Source organism: Natrix helvetica (genome assembly GCF_964273705.1).
Source record: "Natrix helvetica genome assembly, chromosome: 11".
Lineage (NCBI taxonomy): Eukaryota > Metazoa > Chordata > Lepidosauria > Squamata > Natricidae > Natrix > Natrix helvetica.
In genome coordinates, this window is record NC_138562.1 from 18,893,388 (window position 1) to 18,907,582 (window position 14,195).

The 14,195-nt window shown below is 47.3% G+C and overlaps 1 protein-coding gene across 4 annotated transcripts in view; it reads right to left on the reverse strand.

Annotated features, from left to right (window-relative positions):
• Window positions 1–14,000, reverse strand: part of KLHL13 (kelch like family member 13) — a 38,184-nt gene extending 24,184 nt beyond the window's left edge. Inside the window, exons 1-2 of one of the 4 annotated variants that reach the window (XM_081963885.1) lie at window positions 13,861–14,000; window positions 7,626–7,684 (exon numbers count right to left, since the gene is read on the reverse strand). In XM_081963885.1, coding sequence (XP_081820011.1) covers window positions 7,626–7,645 — 20 coding nt within the window. In that variant the 5' untranslated portion in view covers window positions 7,646–7,684; window positions 13,861–14,000. Of the gene's footprint in view, window positions 1–7,625; window positions 7,685–13,503; window positions 13,642–13,860 lie in introns of those variants that run through there. The other 3 variants (XM_081963884.1, XM_081963887.1, XM_081963886.1) reach the window with 3 other exon arrangements.
• Between the last annotated feature and the right edge of the window lie 195 nt (window positions 14,001–14,195).

Consider the following 14,195-nt stretch of genomic DNA (forward strand, 5'->3'; position numbering starts at 1 on the left):
TGTCAGTTTCCATCCATTGTTTCTTGTCTGGCCTTTTGGGGCTTGGGAAAATCGTCTTGGTGGGAGCCCCTCAAATATTGGAACACTGCTATCATATCTCCTCTGGTCCTTCTTTTCGTTAGATTAGACATACCCAATTCCTGGAACTTTTCTTCGTATATTTTAGCCTCCAGCCCCTTAATTTTCTTGTTGCTCTCCTCAACACTTTTTCCAATGCCTCAACATCTTTTTTATATTGTGTTGACCAGAACTGGATGCAGTATTCCAAAGTGGTCTAATAAGCCTTTGTAAAGTGGTATTAGAACCTCACATGATCTTGATTCTATAATGCAGCCTAGGATTGTGTTGGCGTTTTTGACTACAGTCATACACAGTTAAGTGATTGTCCACTAGGACTCCAAGATCTCTCTCACAGTTACTGGCATTAAGCCAGGTTTCACCTAGCCTGTACCTACACAGTTGGTTTTCCTTGCCTAAGTAAAACGTTACTTTTCTCTACATTGAATTTCATTTTGTTAGATAGGGCCCAGGGTTCGAGTCTGTCACAATCCCCCTGGATCTTGAGCTTGTCTTCTGGGGTGTTGGCTATTTCTGCCAGGTTAGTCACATCTGAAAATCTGACGAGTCCCCCTCTTAAAGTTGCCAAGTTTGGGGACCTCTGGTCTAGATCGTTTATGAAGATATTGAAGAGTAGTGGGCCCAAAACAGAACCTCGGGGTATCCCACTGCTTACTTCCCCCCTCCCTGTGGCTGTAGTTCTGTTGAAGATGACAGGCTGGGCACCAATTAATAACAAAGCAACTTGAATCCAAACGCAACAATCTGGCTGATCTTTGCATGTCAGCCAGGCGCCCTGTAACCCACAGGGGGGGGGGGCAACGTTTATTACACAATGAAGTTTTTCAAAGGCTGAAAAGTGAGGTAATGCTTGTTCGGAATCAGCCATGCCACCTTCTGGCGATGATGTGAAGAGATTAACAGGAGGAACTGAAAACGGAAGTTTCAGCCTTTTCACAGGCTGGCAGCAGCCGGGCCAGGGGGAGAAAAGCAAGACGGGGGGCAAAGCTGGATTAAGCGCTTTCATCAGGAACGTTTCACCCTCTTTCTCTTCCCAATTATTTGGGGAAGCGTTCAGAGTCTCTTTTCCTAGGAAACCCGTGGAAGAGAGCAGCGGTGCTTCACTCAGTGGCAGGGAACTTTCCAAGCTGCTAACGGTAAACTTCATTTCGACAGACCGGTGTTTCCAAATATTAAATGCTAATGCAGCCATCAAATGAGCCGCAAGTAAATTACCGTAACAGATCATGCAAAGCAGTGAAAAACCAAGATGGGGAGAGTCAAACATGAAATATTCGTCTGTGATGTTTTGGTTTTTTTTATGTTTATAAACAATCAAATAGTGGCAGCCGCAGGGGAACTAACTTGGTAACTAAGCTCAAAGTATCCTTTTTATTATTATGAAAACAACTCAATGTACTCTTTTATCAACGTAATACTAAGCGTCAATTGTACGGCACTAATAAACTGTACGCCAGAAGTGTTCTGAAGAGTTTACAGCTATGCTGGCTGGGGAATTCTGGGAGTTGAAGTCCACAAGTCTTAAAGTTCCCAAGTTTGGACACCCCTGGTTTACACCTTGCCTTTAAAATCTTTACGCTAAAACAAGCCAGCCGCCAATGAGCTTAAACCCATCAGTTCCACGAAGCCTTCCTAGAAAGTTTCAAGTTTGCAGGGAGCCGCCTTCCACGAGAGAACAGCAATTCCTCCCAAAGTAGTTTAATACCGCTTCTTAAACTTTGGGCAATAAAAACGTCAACAACTTAAAAATAACCCAACCACAGGGCAGATGGCAGCCAACAGCCAGGAAGCAACCTCCCTCTCTCTCTCTCTCTCTCTCTCTCTCTCTCTCTCTCTCAGAGCGAGATGGGTGGTACCCAAACTTGATAAATAAATAAGAAAGAAGAGAGAGAGAAAATGACATCTGGAAGCCTCCGGGGCAGCTACATTTACATGCACCCGCCTTTCAGCGGGGAGAAGAAGACATATTGTGAACTAGTTGTGGCTGGTACAACAAACCAGGGCAACGCAAACTCCGATTTAGCAAAAATATCAACCCAGCCAGAGAACTTTCAATTAAAAATCTAGGCAAGGAGGACCAATCTTCTCCCCAAAGAACGTGTGGTGTGTGTGTGTGTGTGTGTTACCTTGTGGTTCAGCTTGCAGCAAACTGGCTCGGATTCAATTGATTCACCGCACCTCAGATTTAATTTTGGCTGTTGAAACATTTGCTGCTCCAACATTTCTAAGGACGGTGCCCGGACCGCCTGCAGTGAAGTGATGGGATATAAATACTGTTATGAAATCAACAGGGCAACAGAGAACAAGCACGGGCACCTGTAAAAGGGTCTCCAAATCTTCCCTGGAACAAAGGAAAAGGCCAGATGCAAAGTGGCTGGAGTTGGAGCTGCAAAAAAGGGCCAGGTCCCTTCCTTCCTCTGCCTTTTCCCCATCTTTCTGGGGATAACAGCTCTAACCTTCTTAATATTTGCATTCCTAGGGGTGCAGAGGGATAAACTCTCTTTTCCAGCCAGCCTGTGCTTTGTTCTGTTTTGCACGGATTTGTTCCTTGCTTTTCATCTATTGCCTTGTAATCCTTCAGGGTCTTAAAAGCTGTTGGGTTTTCCAAACAAACGAAGGAAAGCTTCCAATGTTTTCCCTTACTACACAGAAGATTAGCAACTTATCTGGAAATGTTATTTTCGACAGGGAGAATTTGAAATTAACTTCTGGGCTTTGAGGGTTCAATTCAAACACAAGACCATGGTTAAGTTTCGTGTCCTCTTGGCCAATTTACACTCAGAAGTAAATCCTTATTTCTTATTAAACCTTAACTGGGAGCACCTTAACCTGATTAGCTGCACAGATAACCACAAGGAAGCTACAACTGTCCTACTTTGGACTCAAAGAAGGAAGAAGACCCAAGACATGGCTGGCTGGGGAATTCTGGGAGTTGAAGTCCACTTATCTTAAAGTAGCTGAGTTGAGAAGCACTGGATTAAAGTGGGGTTCATGGTAAAACAGGGTTTGAAGGACGTTTATACAGATGATGCTTTGAACCTTGACCCCAGAAACTAATTCACACATTGTCCCATTGCTGATTTTATGGCCACCACCACCATCATGTTAGAAAGTTCAACCAGCATCGTGTCCAGAGATGTGAGGAATGGACAATCTCTGTGACTTTCGCGGTGGGACTGCCTGTCACCAATGCAGGAAGCTCCCATGGGCACATGCTCCGATCGGTGCAAATAACGGACAGATTTCAGCTCTGCGGAGAAGACAGTATTCAAAGGTGCAACCGGATCAGCTTAATTGCGTGACTCCAGTTCTGACTTCACGCTCCTTTGTTAGGAAAACCTCTTTTAAAATTCTTGCATTTTTACCCGGAAGCAACTTTATGGCCCCTTAACTGGAGACTCCGATTTTTGAGGCAGGCAGAGGCCAAAGCACGGAGGAGCAGGAGCAGGGAGCTAAGCCACGTGGGCCTCTGCAAGCTATGATTAGAACAAATGAGGCCATTTAGAGGACTTTAACCATTTTATAATCGGGAGGCAGCTGCAATTCCAGTGACATTCTAAGTTGAAATAATTGGCAAATAAGAGCTGTATTTTCAACAAAGACAATCAAACTGCAATCAAGGAGAAGAGAGAGAGAGAGAGTGGAACCTTTCCCAACAAGGCTGCCAAAATTACTGATATTAAGTACTATGGCAACACATGGGCGAAAAAGGCCAAAAGGGAAAGACGGACAGCCTTCGGCCTCCGCTGACCTATATAAACTACTGGCGTGTGCCTTGGTTCTCACACTTGGGAGCCCCTCATCGTCAGCTCACCGCATTTCACCTCCCCTTTCAAGGCTTTAACAAACATCACACCAACTATAATTGCTTTGGCAAGAAAATCACAGCAGATTAGGGATCAAACATGCCAGGGACTGGCTTGGCGGTGGCTGGCATACAAAATGCCATCCGAGATTTCTGCCCACAGTGTCTTTTGGGTCTCTCCCTCTGCTGGAGGGTGGCAGGCAAATCCCAGCCTTTCTGGAATCACGTCACCTTGAAGACCAACCAAACCCACGGACTGATTTCTATTTAGTCCAGTTGTATTAAGGTCACACCAGACCTAAACCTCCAGATTTCGGGTATAGAGTCCAGCAGTCGGATCAGCTAGCGACCAAGCTCTTCTGCTGCACTTATTCTCGCTAAAGGGGGAATAACTCAACTGGTTTGGTTCTGGGAGGAAGGTCAATTGGCCCTGCGACAGGAGCAGGAAAGTTGGAAAAGCAATCCTGGGGGGCGCAGGGGGAGGGGACGGGCGACACATACCTGTCATGAAGCACTGGGGGCCTCTCTCTTCTGAAAACAGAATGATCCATGCTGTCAATGTTATCACTCCCCTCTTAATCCAAGGAAGACTTGAAAGCTTTTTTTTCCTCTTTATAAAGAGAAAAAAAGAAAAGGAAGCCTGGTACCCCAAAGAACCACCGCATCCTAACCGGTCACATGAGCAAGCGGAGCTGATTGGAAGAGGATAACAATTCAGCACGTGGGGCCAGTCAGCTCCTCTCCTCTGGGGTGGAAAAACGAGGCCTTTGTTTCTGGACGAGGCGGGGCAGGGCAGAAGATGCCCTATTCACGAGGAGGCTGGGAAGCCGTGATGGTGTCTCCCTCTCAGCTCCTCCTCTTCCTCCTTCTGACATGCCCGCCTGGGCTCCGGCCACTAAAAAGGACAAAGGTTCCCTCTGCATTATGGGAGCCAGGCACATGGACGGATTTTCCAAAAACAGATATCCCTTGGGGTGGGGGTGGGGGGAGGTTGAGCCACTTAGCAGAAAAACTGTCCTCCCTGAAGAGCATTGAACATCCACGTGACAAAGCAGCTTAAGGAGCTTTGCTGAGGTTCCCATTTCCCCTGGGATGGTCACCGGAAAAGCCTTGCAAACAGAAGCCCTCCAGCGTCACCTCTATTCTTTAGGATGGCTTCTATCCTGCTGGGAAACATCCCTGTGGCTAGGCACTCTGCCCCAAACCCAAGAACCCCACTTCTTTCCACCGGAGGCAATTTGCAGGCAGCCCGTGCAGAACTGAAGCTGCTTTTCATAGCTGGCCACTAATCTGATTAGTGAGTGGATCTGAATTTCAAAGAGGAGGGAGGACGAGGGTGTCACTGGCTCTCCATCTCCCCTTCTCGTTCCAAAAGACAACACAATTACAGGAAAGGCCTTTGCTGGCCAGGACAAACGGCAGGAGAAGCGCCAAAAACGGTGGCCTCTTTCCGGTTAGCAGAGACCAGGTCCCCAAATGGCAGAGAGTAGAAAATATAGCTCTAAACAAGGGCAAATCGTTCCTTTTCTGTCCCTCAGCCTGCTTTATATATATTTATATATATATTTCTGCTTGGATGGTCTCCTGGAGTGAAGCTTTCTTAATTGGGGAAGGGGGAACCTTAATTCACTATTCTGTCATGATCTACTCTACCCAGAAAGCTTCAGGAGACAGCAGAGTCACCTAGAAGGATCACATGTGACCAATGGCTCCTCCATCCAAGGCTGACCTCCAGGCAGGGAAGAAAATGATAAGCAAGCAAATGGATGCACATTACACTGACGTCTGAACTGGTCGCAGGGACCCCCTTCTCCCATCATAAAACTACACGCAGTTCTTCTGACCCTAACAAGCACCCAGGATAAATATATGCATTTTGCAAAGTGCTCCTGCCCAGCAGGGGCAAATCAACGCATTTTGGGATTTGAAGCCTCATGCAAAATGGCACCAAGGTACAGCCGCTGGTTTGCAAATTGTCCTGTTTTTTTTTTTTTAATAAATAAATAAAACACCTTCAAACACACACAGCAAAGGGGAAAAAGAGAGATCTGCAATAACACAGCCCCGCCCTTGGCGAATAGGATTAAAAATGTAATGAGTTCAGCAGAGGTTAACATTGGAGGAAGCCCACATTCAATTGTTAGAAGACGGCGTGAAGACGGGAGAGCAGCAGTTGGACTGCAGTTGGCTTCTGCCGTTCCTTTGCTCCTGGATTTTGTGCCACTGCTTACTTATAAAACTATGCCCTTCAAGGTCTGCCATGAATGCCCTTCCAGGGCAACTCCACCAGCCACGGGTGCAAAGTGAGGGAATGCTTCCGACTATTGAGAAGCTTTAGAGAAGAACAAAGAAAGGAGAACAAGACTGCCCTCTCCTCCTCCTCCTCCTCCTCCTCCTCCTCCTCCTCCTCCTCTCTTCTCTCCTCCCCCTGGAACTTCTAATCTCCAAATTGCTCTTGACAAACCCAGCTGCTGCAGAGCAATTTGCATTTAGTCTGCCACAACATTTCCAGGGCTGAGCTAAAATAGGGTGATTTCATTGCCTAAACAGGAGAGAGATCTGCCCTCTTAAGGCGGGGGGAGGGGGGAAGGCTCTTCCACGTAAGATATCAGCCAGAGACCTTACCGGGGCAAGCTCACTGGGTGAAAACTTCACTCGTCTCATTGCCGAAATTTAGGAATGACATAATCAATCCCCCAAAACTATCCGTCTGATGGGAAGGAAAAGCAATTCAGCGAGGGGGAACGCGCAAGAGATGAGACTGTGTCGCAGAGAGCCGTTTATTTACTGAACAAACCAAGGCACGTCTCTTCAGAGGAAGTCCCACTGAGTTCAATGGGATTTGCCTCCGGGCTGGCTGTGGTTCTATTTTGTGAAGGGCAAGATGCACTGGAATGATAAAAGTTAGATTTTCTAAGTGCAGTCATTCTCAAATTCCTTTATCTGGCTGCTGCTTTTCTTTCATCTTCAGAACTACTGTTGGCTCCACTCAAGAGTCTAAAGAAAAGGGACTATATCTGTAGCTCGGAGTTGAACTGTGAAGTCCTCGCTGCCTTCTGAGCGGAGTTGTTTGCTTGCAGATGTTTTATTATATAAGCTAGGGAAATCATGAGCGCTAGTGAAGGCTTTGCTTCTCTGTTTAAAGACCAGAAGACATTCCCTCCAGCAGCCAACACCCAGATAAGCAGGGATTAACACCAGACAAACAATCAAACAGAAAACAATATCCTAATCAAGGAACCACTAAGGAGAAAAAATATACTGGCGGGGCAAGTGACTGAATATAAACAGGGGGCAAACCCCACACACCCTCACACGGATGATGTTCCTTAGATGTTCCTAACCCATCCTGGATACTCCTCCCCTCACTATGGAGAATTTCTTATTAATATGCTGATATGGAATGAAATGCATTGTTATTGTTCCGGGTATTTTGAACTGGGCTGAGCGGTTTGCTGCGTAGCGTTATATAAAACGAATCTTAACGTCAAAAGGTCCCATCTTCACCTTAAAATGAGCTACCCTGGAATGAGACAGGCAGAACTAAAGCCTGCTGTTTTATATATTCAAATCCAGGCTCGCTCTGCCATTAGCTTAAAGCTGTTGAGAGAGAGCAGGCAGCACATAAATTTTGTAAATAAATAAAATCCATGCATGCGATTTCTTAGCAGTAGAAGGATCAAGGCAAGCACTTCAGTTTCACACAGTCACCGTTTTATGTAATACTCAAATGGTTACTCACAGACTGTCTCTCCACATCATCTTTGACACAATACAATGCCTTCCCGGCTCTCTGCGCACCTGCAAGTTGAAGGGGGGGGAGAGAAAAAAAACCAAGAAACAGAAACTCTCATTAATGGCTTTCTTTGGAAAACCGCCTTGAGCCCTCTCTTGGCTTTTCTGAATCTACCATCCTCCAGGAGCGCCCAAACTCAACTCCTAGGCATCCCCAGCAGCACAGAAATCTACCTTTAATACATTGGGGAGGCATCTCTAGGGGGAGGCTGGGGTATTACACGGATTGGTGCCAGCAGGAATCTAACGGCCATCAACCAACCCAAGTGGGAGGTTGTAGGTAGTTCAAGCTCTTTGGAATCAGACTGGTCTGGTCCAAAACGGGCCAAGAAGGATTTCACCTTCCCAATCCCCTTTCTGTGGAGGTTGAAGCTTTTTTCCCTTCAGCAAAACTCCCCAAACAGCCCCACCTGTCAGGACAGCAACCCCGCCATCCTAAAACGGAAACAAACTCTTCTGTGCACAGCAAGTTGTTACACAGTCAAGTGTGAAGGCAAAGGAAAACAGGTTTGGACAGCTTGAGCTTGATAACTTAATCCCTAGCCAGCCATTTCAATTCTTTCACAAGCACTTCTTCCCGAAACAAGTTAGCTGCAGGCATTCTGAAGAACCGCCTGTCACCCTCCACAATCTCATTGGATCTGCCAAGACACCCTCCATTTGCCCAAGTGACGGTGTGCCTTTTAATACAGTTAATTCATATAGAATGGGATGCTAGAGACAAATAACAGAAAAAAAGACCCCAGGGCAGCCTCAGGTGATCCAGTTTTTGTGAAAGTCGGCTGCCCTTGTTGGCCAAAAGTGATCTAACACTGGGCTTCCAAGTTTGCTGGTGAGACTTACAAGACATTGTCTTGACCACGGAGCAGAGATGTTTCTCCCCCTTACAACCCTTCCTTACAAGAGATCTTTTCTGCCAGCCAGCCCAACCTAAAGCCTTGGGGTTTTCTAGTGATCACCCACTGAAAGTGTTCACCACCTCAAGCTTCTCAGCTGCTCCACTTCAGTCAAACTCTAGAGCCTGAGAATTTTACGTCGTCGGTCAGCTATCTTTCTAGAATAACTGGATCTAGTCAATACCTTAAACCAGATGGTTTAGATTTCTTTCTTAGTAGGAACCCGTGCTGGAGAATCCTTACACAATGACCAAGGAGGAGAAAGCCACAAAGAGAAGCACGTTTCAAATACAGCGGGTTAGATCCACTGTCCTGCTGAACACATGGTCCCTCTTTCAAATACTCTACCCTCCACATACGGGGTGAGAAAACTGAAGAGGAATGGTGCATATTTACTAATCATTACAGAACATTCAATAGCTTTCTGAAGAATCAGTAGGCTACCATGGACTAAAGCCCCCCCTTCCCCCAGCAGTATTTTAAAAAATGCAAACATGTGGCTGATTTATTAATTTCTCACAACAAAGGCACTTCTTGCAATCAGGACAGGAATGGGTCCTTTATAATTTGGCTGTAATTGGTCCTCCTAATCAGAACATGCTGGCGTAATTTAGATTTTTCAGCAATGAACTTGCAAGCATCTTAATCAGGAGCCCAAGAACACCATCTGCAAAATCAGGGATTAGGACTGAGTCCAGGCACAAAAGATCGTCTTTTCTACTAGGAGGAGATCCCCAGGGGAAGAGAGAAAGAGGAGCACGGCGTGTGTAAAAGATCGAGGATTTAACCCGAGTCTTAGCTAGCTTCAGGCCAAGAGAGAAGATAATTATTACAGGCTTTGGAGCAACGAGGTTTTACCACTGCCAGATGCACAGCTTAATGCCAACCACCAGCCAGCTTTTCTTTGCTCAGGTACAACACTAATAACCCCCTCCAATACTGACTAGTTATTTGGCTAGAGAGGAGATCCTCCCCTTGGCCCCAAACAAACATTTCCAGCTACAAACATTAGTCTACCTTTTCCCTGACTGTTTATGAGCTTTGTTACAGGCCCAGCTCCCGGGCTGCCTCACAGCAACAGAAGCCGGCCTGCGTGCCAATTAAAGATACCCCTTTAGTGCTGGAAGTACTGCATGCAGGGCAGGGAGGAAAATATCCAGAGAAATCTATTGCAACTAAAAAAAACGTAAAAGGCAACAGATTTTGCAGGAAAGACCTCCGAGGAATAGATTCTACCATAAAGGAGCTAACTAAAAAAGGCTGCCATATACTTCCAAAACAAGGAGTGAAGAAGCTGGCTAGACATTCAGACACACAATCCGAAAATACTGCACAGCAGAATGCCTTATGCATATCGGCTGGTTTGGCTTCTCCAGCCAGGCAGCTTTCATAAGAGAAATGATTATTTGACCTTGCAGGGGTTCAGGAAGAAAAGAGAGGCAGAACTCATGGATTCACAAAACGGGGCTTAAGCCCCATATTTCATCTTTCGGGCACCTCGCCTTAATCTTGCCCCACACACGGCGGCAATAAACACACCAAAAACAACGGCCACCTGCCATATCAGTGCAAGAGATGTGAGTCTCCACTGAAATCCACAGGAAACTGCTAGCCTCTTATTTCAGACAGTAACTCATTCCTCCAAGCGTGTTTAGCGCTTGTAAGGGGCTGCTGCCAATTGATTTACCATCCCTCATTTTAAAAGGAACAATACAGATGGCCTCCTGCACCTCACAGGAGCTGCACCTCACAGCAAGCAGTGAAGGATGCCAGCAAGAGAGGATGAAACTTGGCAAGGAATTCTCTGCCACCACCTTCGGAGTCTCCGAGTGCCACCCTGCTGACCTTTGCTCCCAGTGTGGCACCTCTAAAACACCAGGATGCACAGAGCTGGCTGCATAATGCGCAGAATCTCTCCCTGCTCGCACAAGGCACAATTATCCGTGCAAGGATCTTACAGCTGGATACCCAAAAGGGTGCTATTGTGGCCCAGCGCAACACTAATTGCCCAGACCAGACCAGGAAACTCATCCAGATTCTGTCACCTTATCAGCTCCCCTGGGAAGAGATTGGAGTAGCTGTTCCCTTCCCACTATTACATTCTAGGATCACTTCACACTCGCACTTTAAATCACATTTCCTCCAACGGCCTTCAAGTGATATTAAGTCTTTGTACCCAGAATTTGCTGTGCCGAAAAAAACCCATCCCTATAGTTCATCAAATTGCTCCTCGTGTCTTCAAAGCAAATATCTATATGGAAGGGGGGGGGGGATTTCCACTAATAAGTGAAAGAAGGGAAGCAAGAGAAAAATTGGTGATGATTTAGGAGGAGAAAATGGAGCACTTCAGCCAGAATGTTTAAGCTCTGATTTCTGGCAGTGGAAGATCTACAAGCCAGCAAACGTCTTCCTCCTGGGCCCCAAACACCTGCGCCCACTCAGAAACTGGCAGTGCAATACCACCAGAAAAAGCCAATTTACCTCCCCAAAAGAGAAGAAGTCTTTTAATTGCACAAGTCTTCTGCCAGGGGGAGGAGGAGAAAGAAGGGTGATTCTAAGAAATTACTGCACTAGGGAATCCACCAAATATACTCAGCAATCATAAGACAATACAGTCATCGTCTGTAATTAACCACAAGCTAACTCTTTCCTGTTAAATGTTAAAAGCTCACTTGTGGGGCTGGTTGTCCACTACCTCTAAGATGACCACGGAGAAGCTCCCTTTAGACAATTCCTATGCTTTGGTGGTGTTTGCTAGGACCTTACATAACTGGCTAATGTGGGTCATAGAAAAGCTTTCTCTTGGACAAGGTTGTAGCACTTCCGTTAACCAACCAGTGCTAGAGGGGGAGATACTTAATCCCTCCCACCCCCATTCAGAAGGATTGTGCCCTCCTGGAGAAGGGGGAGAGGTACATACTTCAGATTCGCCAATGTTACAGCCATGTACACATTTATATCACGCCCTTGCTAGTAGGTTTTCCAGGTTACCCTGTGCCTTTCTATTGCCTGGCAAGATTCCTACATTACAGACCCTGTGGCAACATTCTGTGGGGCAGCATCTAAAATCAGGAAGATGCTGGTACTCATAATGAGTTAGCAAAACAGCTTTTTTGGGTTTCGATACAATGTGTGTTTGTTCATTTCATTATCTGCCTTTGGCAACTGCTTTTACACTTACTTATCCTATGTAATTATTTACATGCCTTATTTACTACTTTATTTGTGACTCCATGTAGCGGCCATCTGTGATAAGGTAGGCGTGGGGGGGAGGGGGGGCACGACTCTGTAAGGAAGTAGATCCTGGCTAGCAGAGCAGTCTACCACAAAAGCAAATTCAAATTGCAGCTCTTCTCCCCCTCCTCCCATATTTTTGGGGAGGGCTTATCATTTTTGAGGTGCAGGAGGCGGCCAGCATGGTCACCTCCCAGTTGCTAAACCAACTAGCAATGAATGCCAGGAAGGAATTAAATTCCCCAGTACAGACTGAATGGGAAAGTTCTATCTCCACCCTTGAAGGGGGGAGGGAGGGGGGCAGAGAGAAAGTGAAGTTGCTGAGCAACTTTTCAGAACTTGGCAAAAGGGCCCCAGCTCCATTTATAATACTTTTCCAAGTGTTCCTTAAATACTATGCACAATTCTGGTTTTGCTCAGCTTAATGGAGATATAGATACACACATTCTATTGGTTTAATAGAATCAGCTATTTTCCATTAACACATTAGCCAAAGTTAAGTTTGTTTTAATTTATTGAACAAGCCAGAATAGATGGCCTGATGCGAGCTAAGACAACTAAGAGTTACAAACAAAACAGACCTTTGGATAACCCAAGAAATCACTTATCAAATATGCGATTCAGCCACAGCCTGGCTTTTTGAAAATTATTCTGAGAGCCATAATCCCCTCACCCCAAATCCAGAATGTAGAGCACGGATTACAAAGTAAGACAATTAATCATGGCAACAGTAACATTCCTTAATAATAGTAAAGCCCCTTTTTTCTCTTTCCCCAAAGGATGAAATAAATCAAACAAACTTTGCAACTGGTTTTAGTCACAAGGAGCGGTTGAGAGGTTTGCTTACAATTACCATCTGTTTATTGACATTAATTCTCTTCGCTGCATCATCAACAGAAGGTTTTAAAACGTGGACAAAGGCTTGAGAATAACCACCTTCCGCCCTGGATTTCTCAATTGCATTTTAACTTATTTGGGGTCGGCTGGAAGGGGGAAGGGTGGCAGGCACGCTTTGCTCCCATAATACAGGGGGTCCTCGACATACAGCTGTTCATTTAGTGACCCCTTCAGAGTTACAACAGCCCTAAAAAAAAGACTTGTGACCAATTTTCACACTCGGCATCCCCACAATCTTGTGATTTACATTTGGATGCTCGACAATCGACTCACATTTATGATGGTTGCAGTGGGGGGGGGTCACGCGATCCGCTTTTGTGACCTTCAGACAAGCAAAGTCCATGGGGGAAGCCAGATTCACTTAACAACCGTGGGACCAGTTGAAGAATTGCAGTGATTCACTTAACAACCAGGATGAGAAAAGTTATAAAGTGAGGCGAAACTCGCTTCACACATTTCTCACTTCGCAAGGTAAATGTTGGGCTCCCCTGTGGGTCATATTCAGCTCTTCCTCCTCCTTAAAGTCGAGAGACCCCACTTCAAACTGCAGCCTATTTTGGGGAGGGGACGAGAGGGGGGCAAACTTTCTGTTCCTGCCTCTCAGCCCAGCAACAGGATCCCTGGAGTCCCTTGGAATCAGAGTCCCTCCTCCCCTTGGCAGTGCCCATCGCCCGCCCCCAGGCCTCACGAAGACCCCCCCCATAAGGTACCCGTTATAACGACCCCAAGTCTGGGAGCCCCCCACCCCAATTCAACCCCCCGCTCCCCAAGGAAGCTCAGTGTCTGGGGAATCCCTACCTGGGGCCCTTAAGCCAGTTAGGACAACATGCCCTAAACTTGCCAAGCCCGACTAGGCTGCGAGTGCTGGGTTTTGTAGTCCCGGCGCCGAAGTAAGAGGCGCGCGGGCACCCTGGCTCCACATCACCCTCTGACCCCGCCCGACGCTCGCGCGCCGGCCAATGGCGTCGCCGTAGCGCCCCCAGGCAGCCAATCGGCGAGGCGCGCGCGGGCGCTCCTCCTTCCGCACTAGCGATCCCGCCCCCAGGCGGTCACTGAGGGAGCACAAAGCCTCCGCCACCCTCCCTTTTCCCTCACGACGGGCGATGGCCCCCCCACACGGCCCTTCGCCCCGGGGTTCCTTCGGCTGCCCCTCACCGTCGGCCGGTGCCTGTGTCCGAGGCCCCCCCGGGAGTCGCGCGACCCGAAGGCAGGGCGCCCGCCAGCCGCTCCTCTGCTCGGCGGCGGCTACGGGAGCTTTTCAAAAGTCCTCCCGAGGCCGGAATGGGAGCCCCGCCCCCTCCGCCAGGTCCCCGCCCCCTTGCGTCACCAAGATGGCGAGCTCCGGCGCACCGCAGCGCCTGCGCAGTCTGCAAAAGGGAGGGACGAGCATCATCAGCATCGTCAGTGCGTGGTTGCGGGTTCGAATCCCGCCGTTGCCCTCGAAGTCAATTGCAGAATCTAAGTCAGATGCCACCAGAGGAGGAGAATTC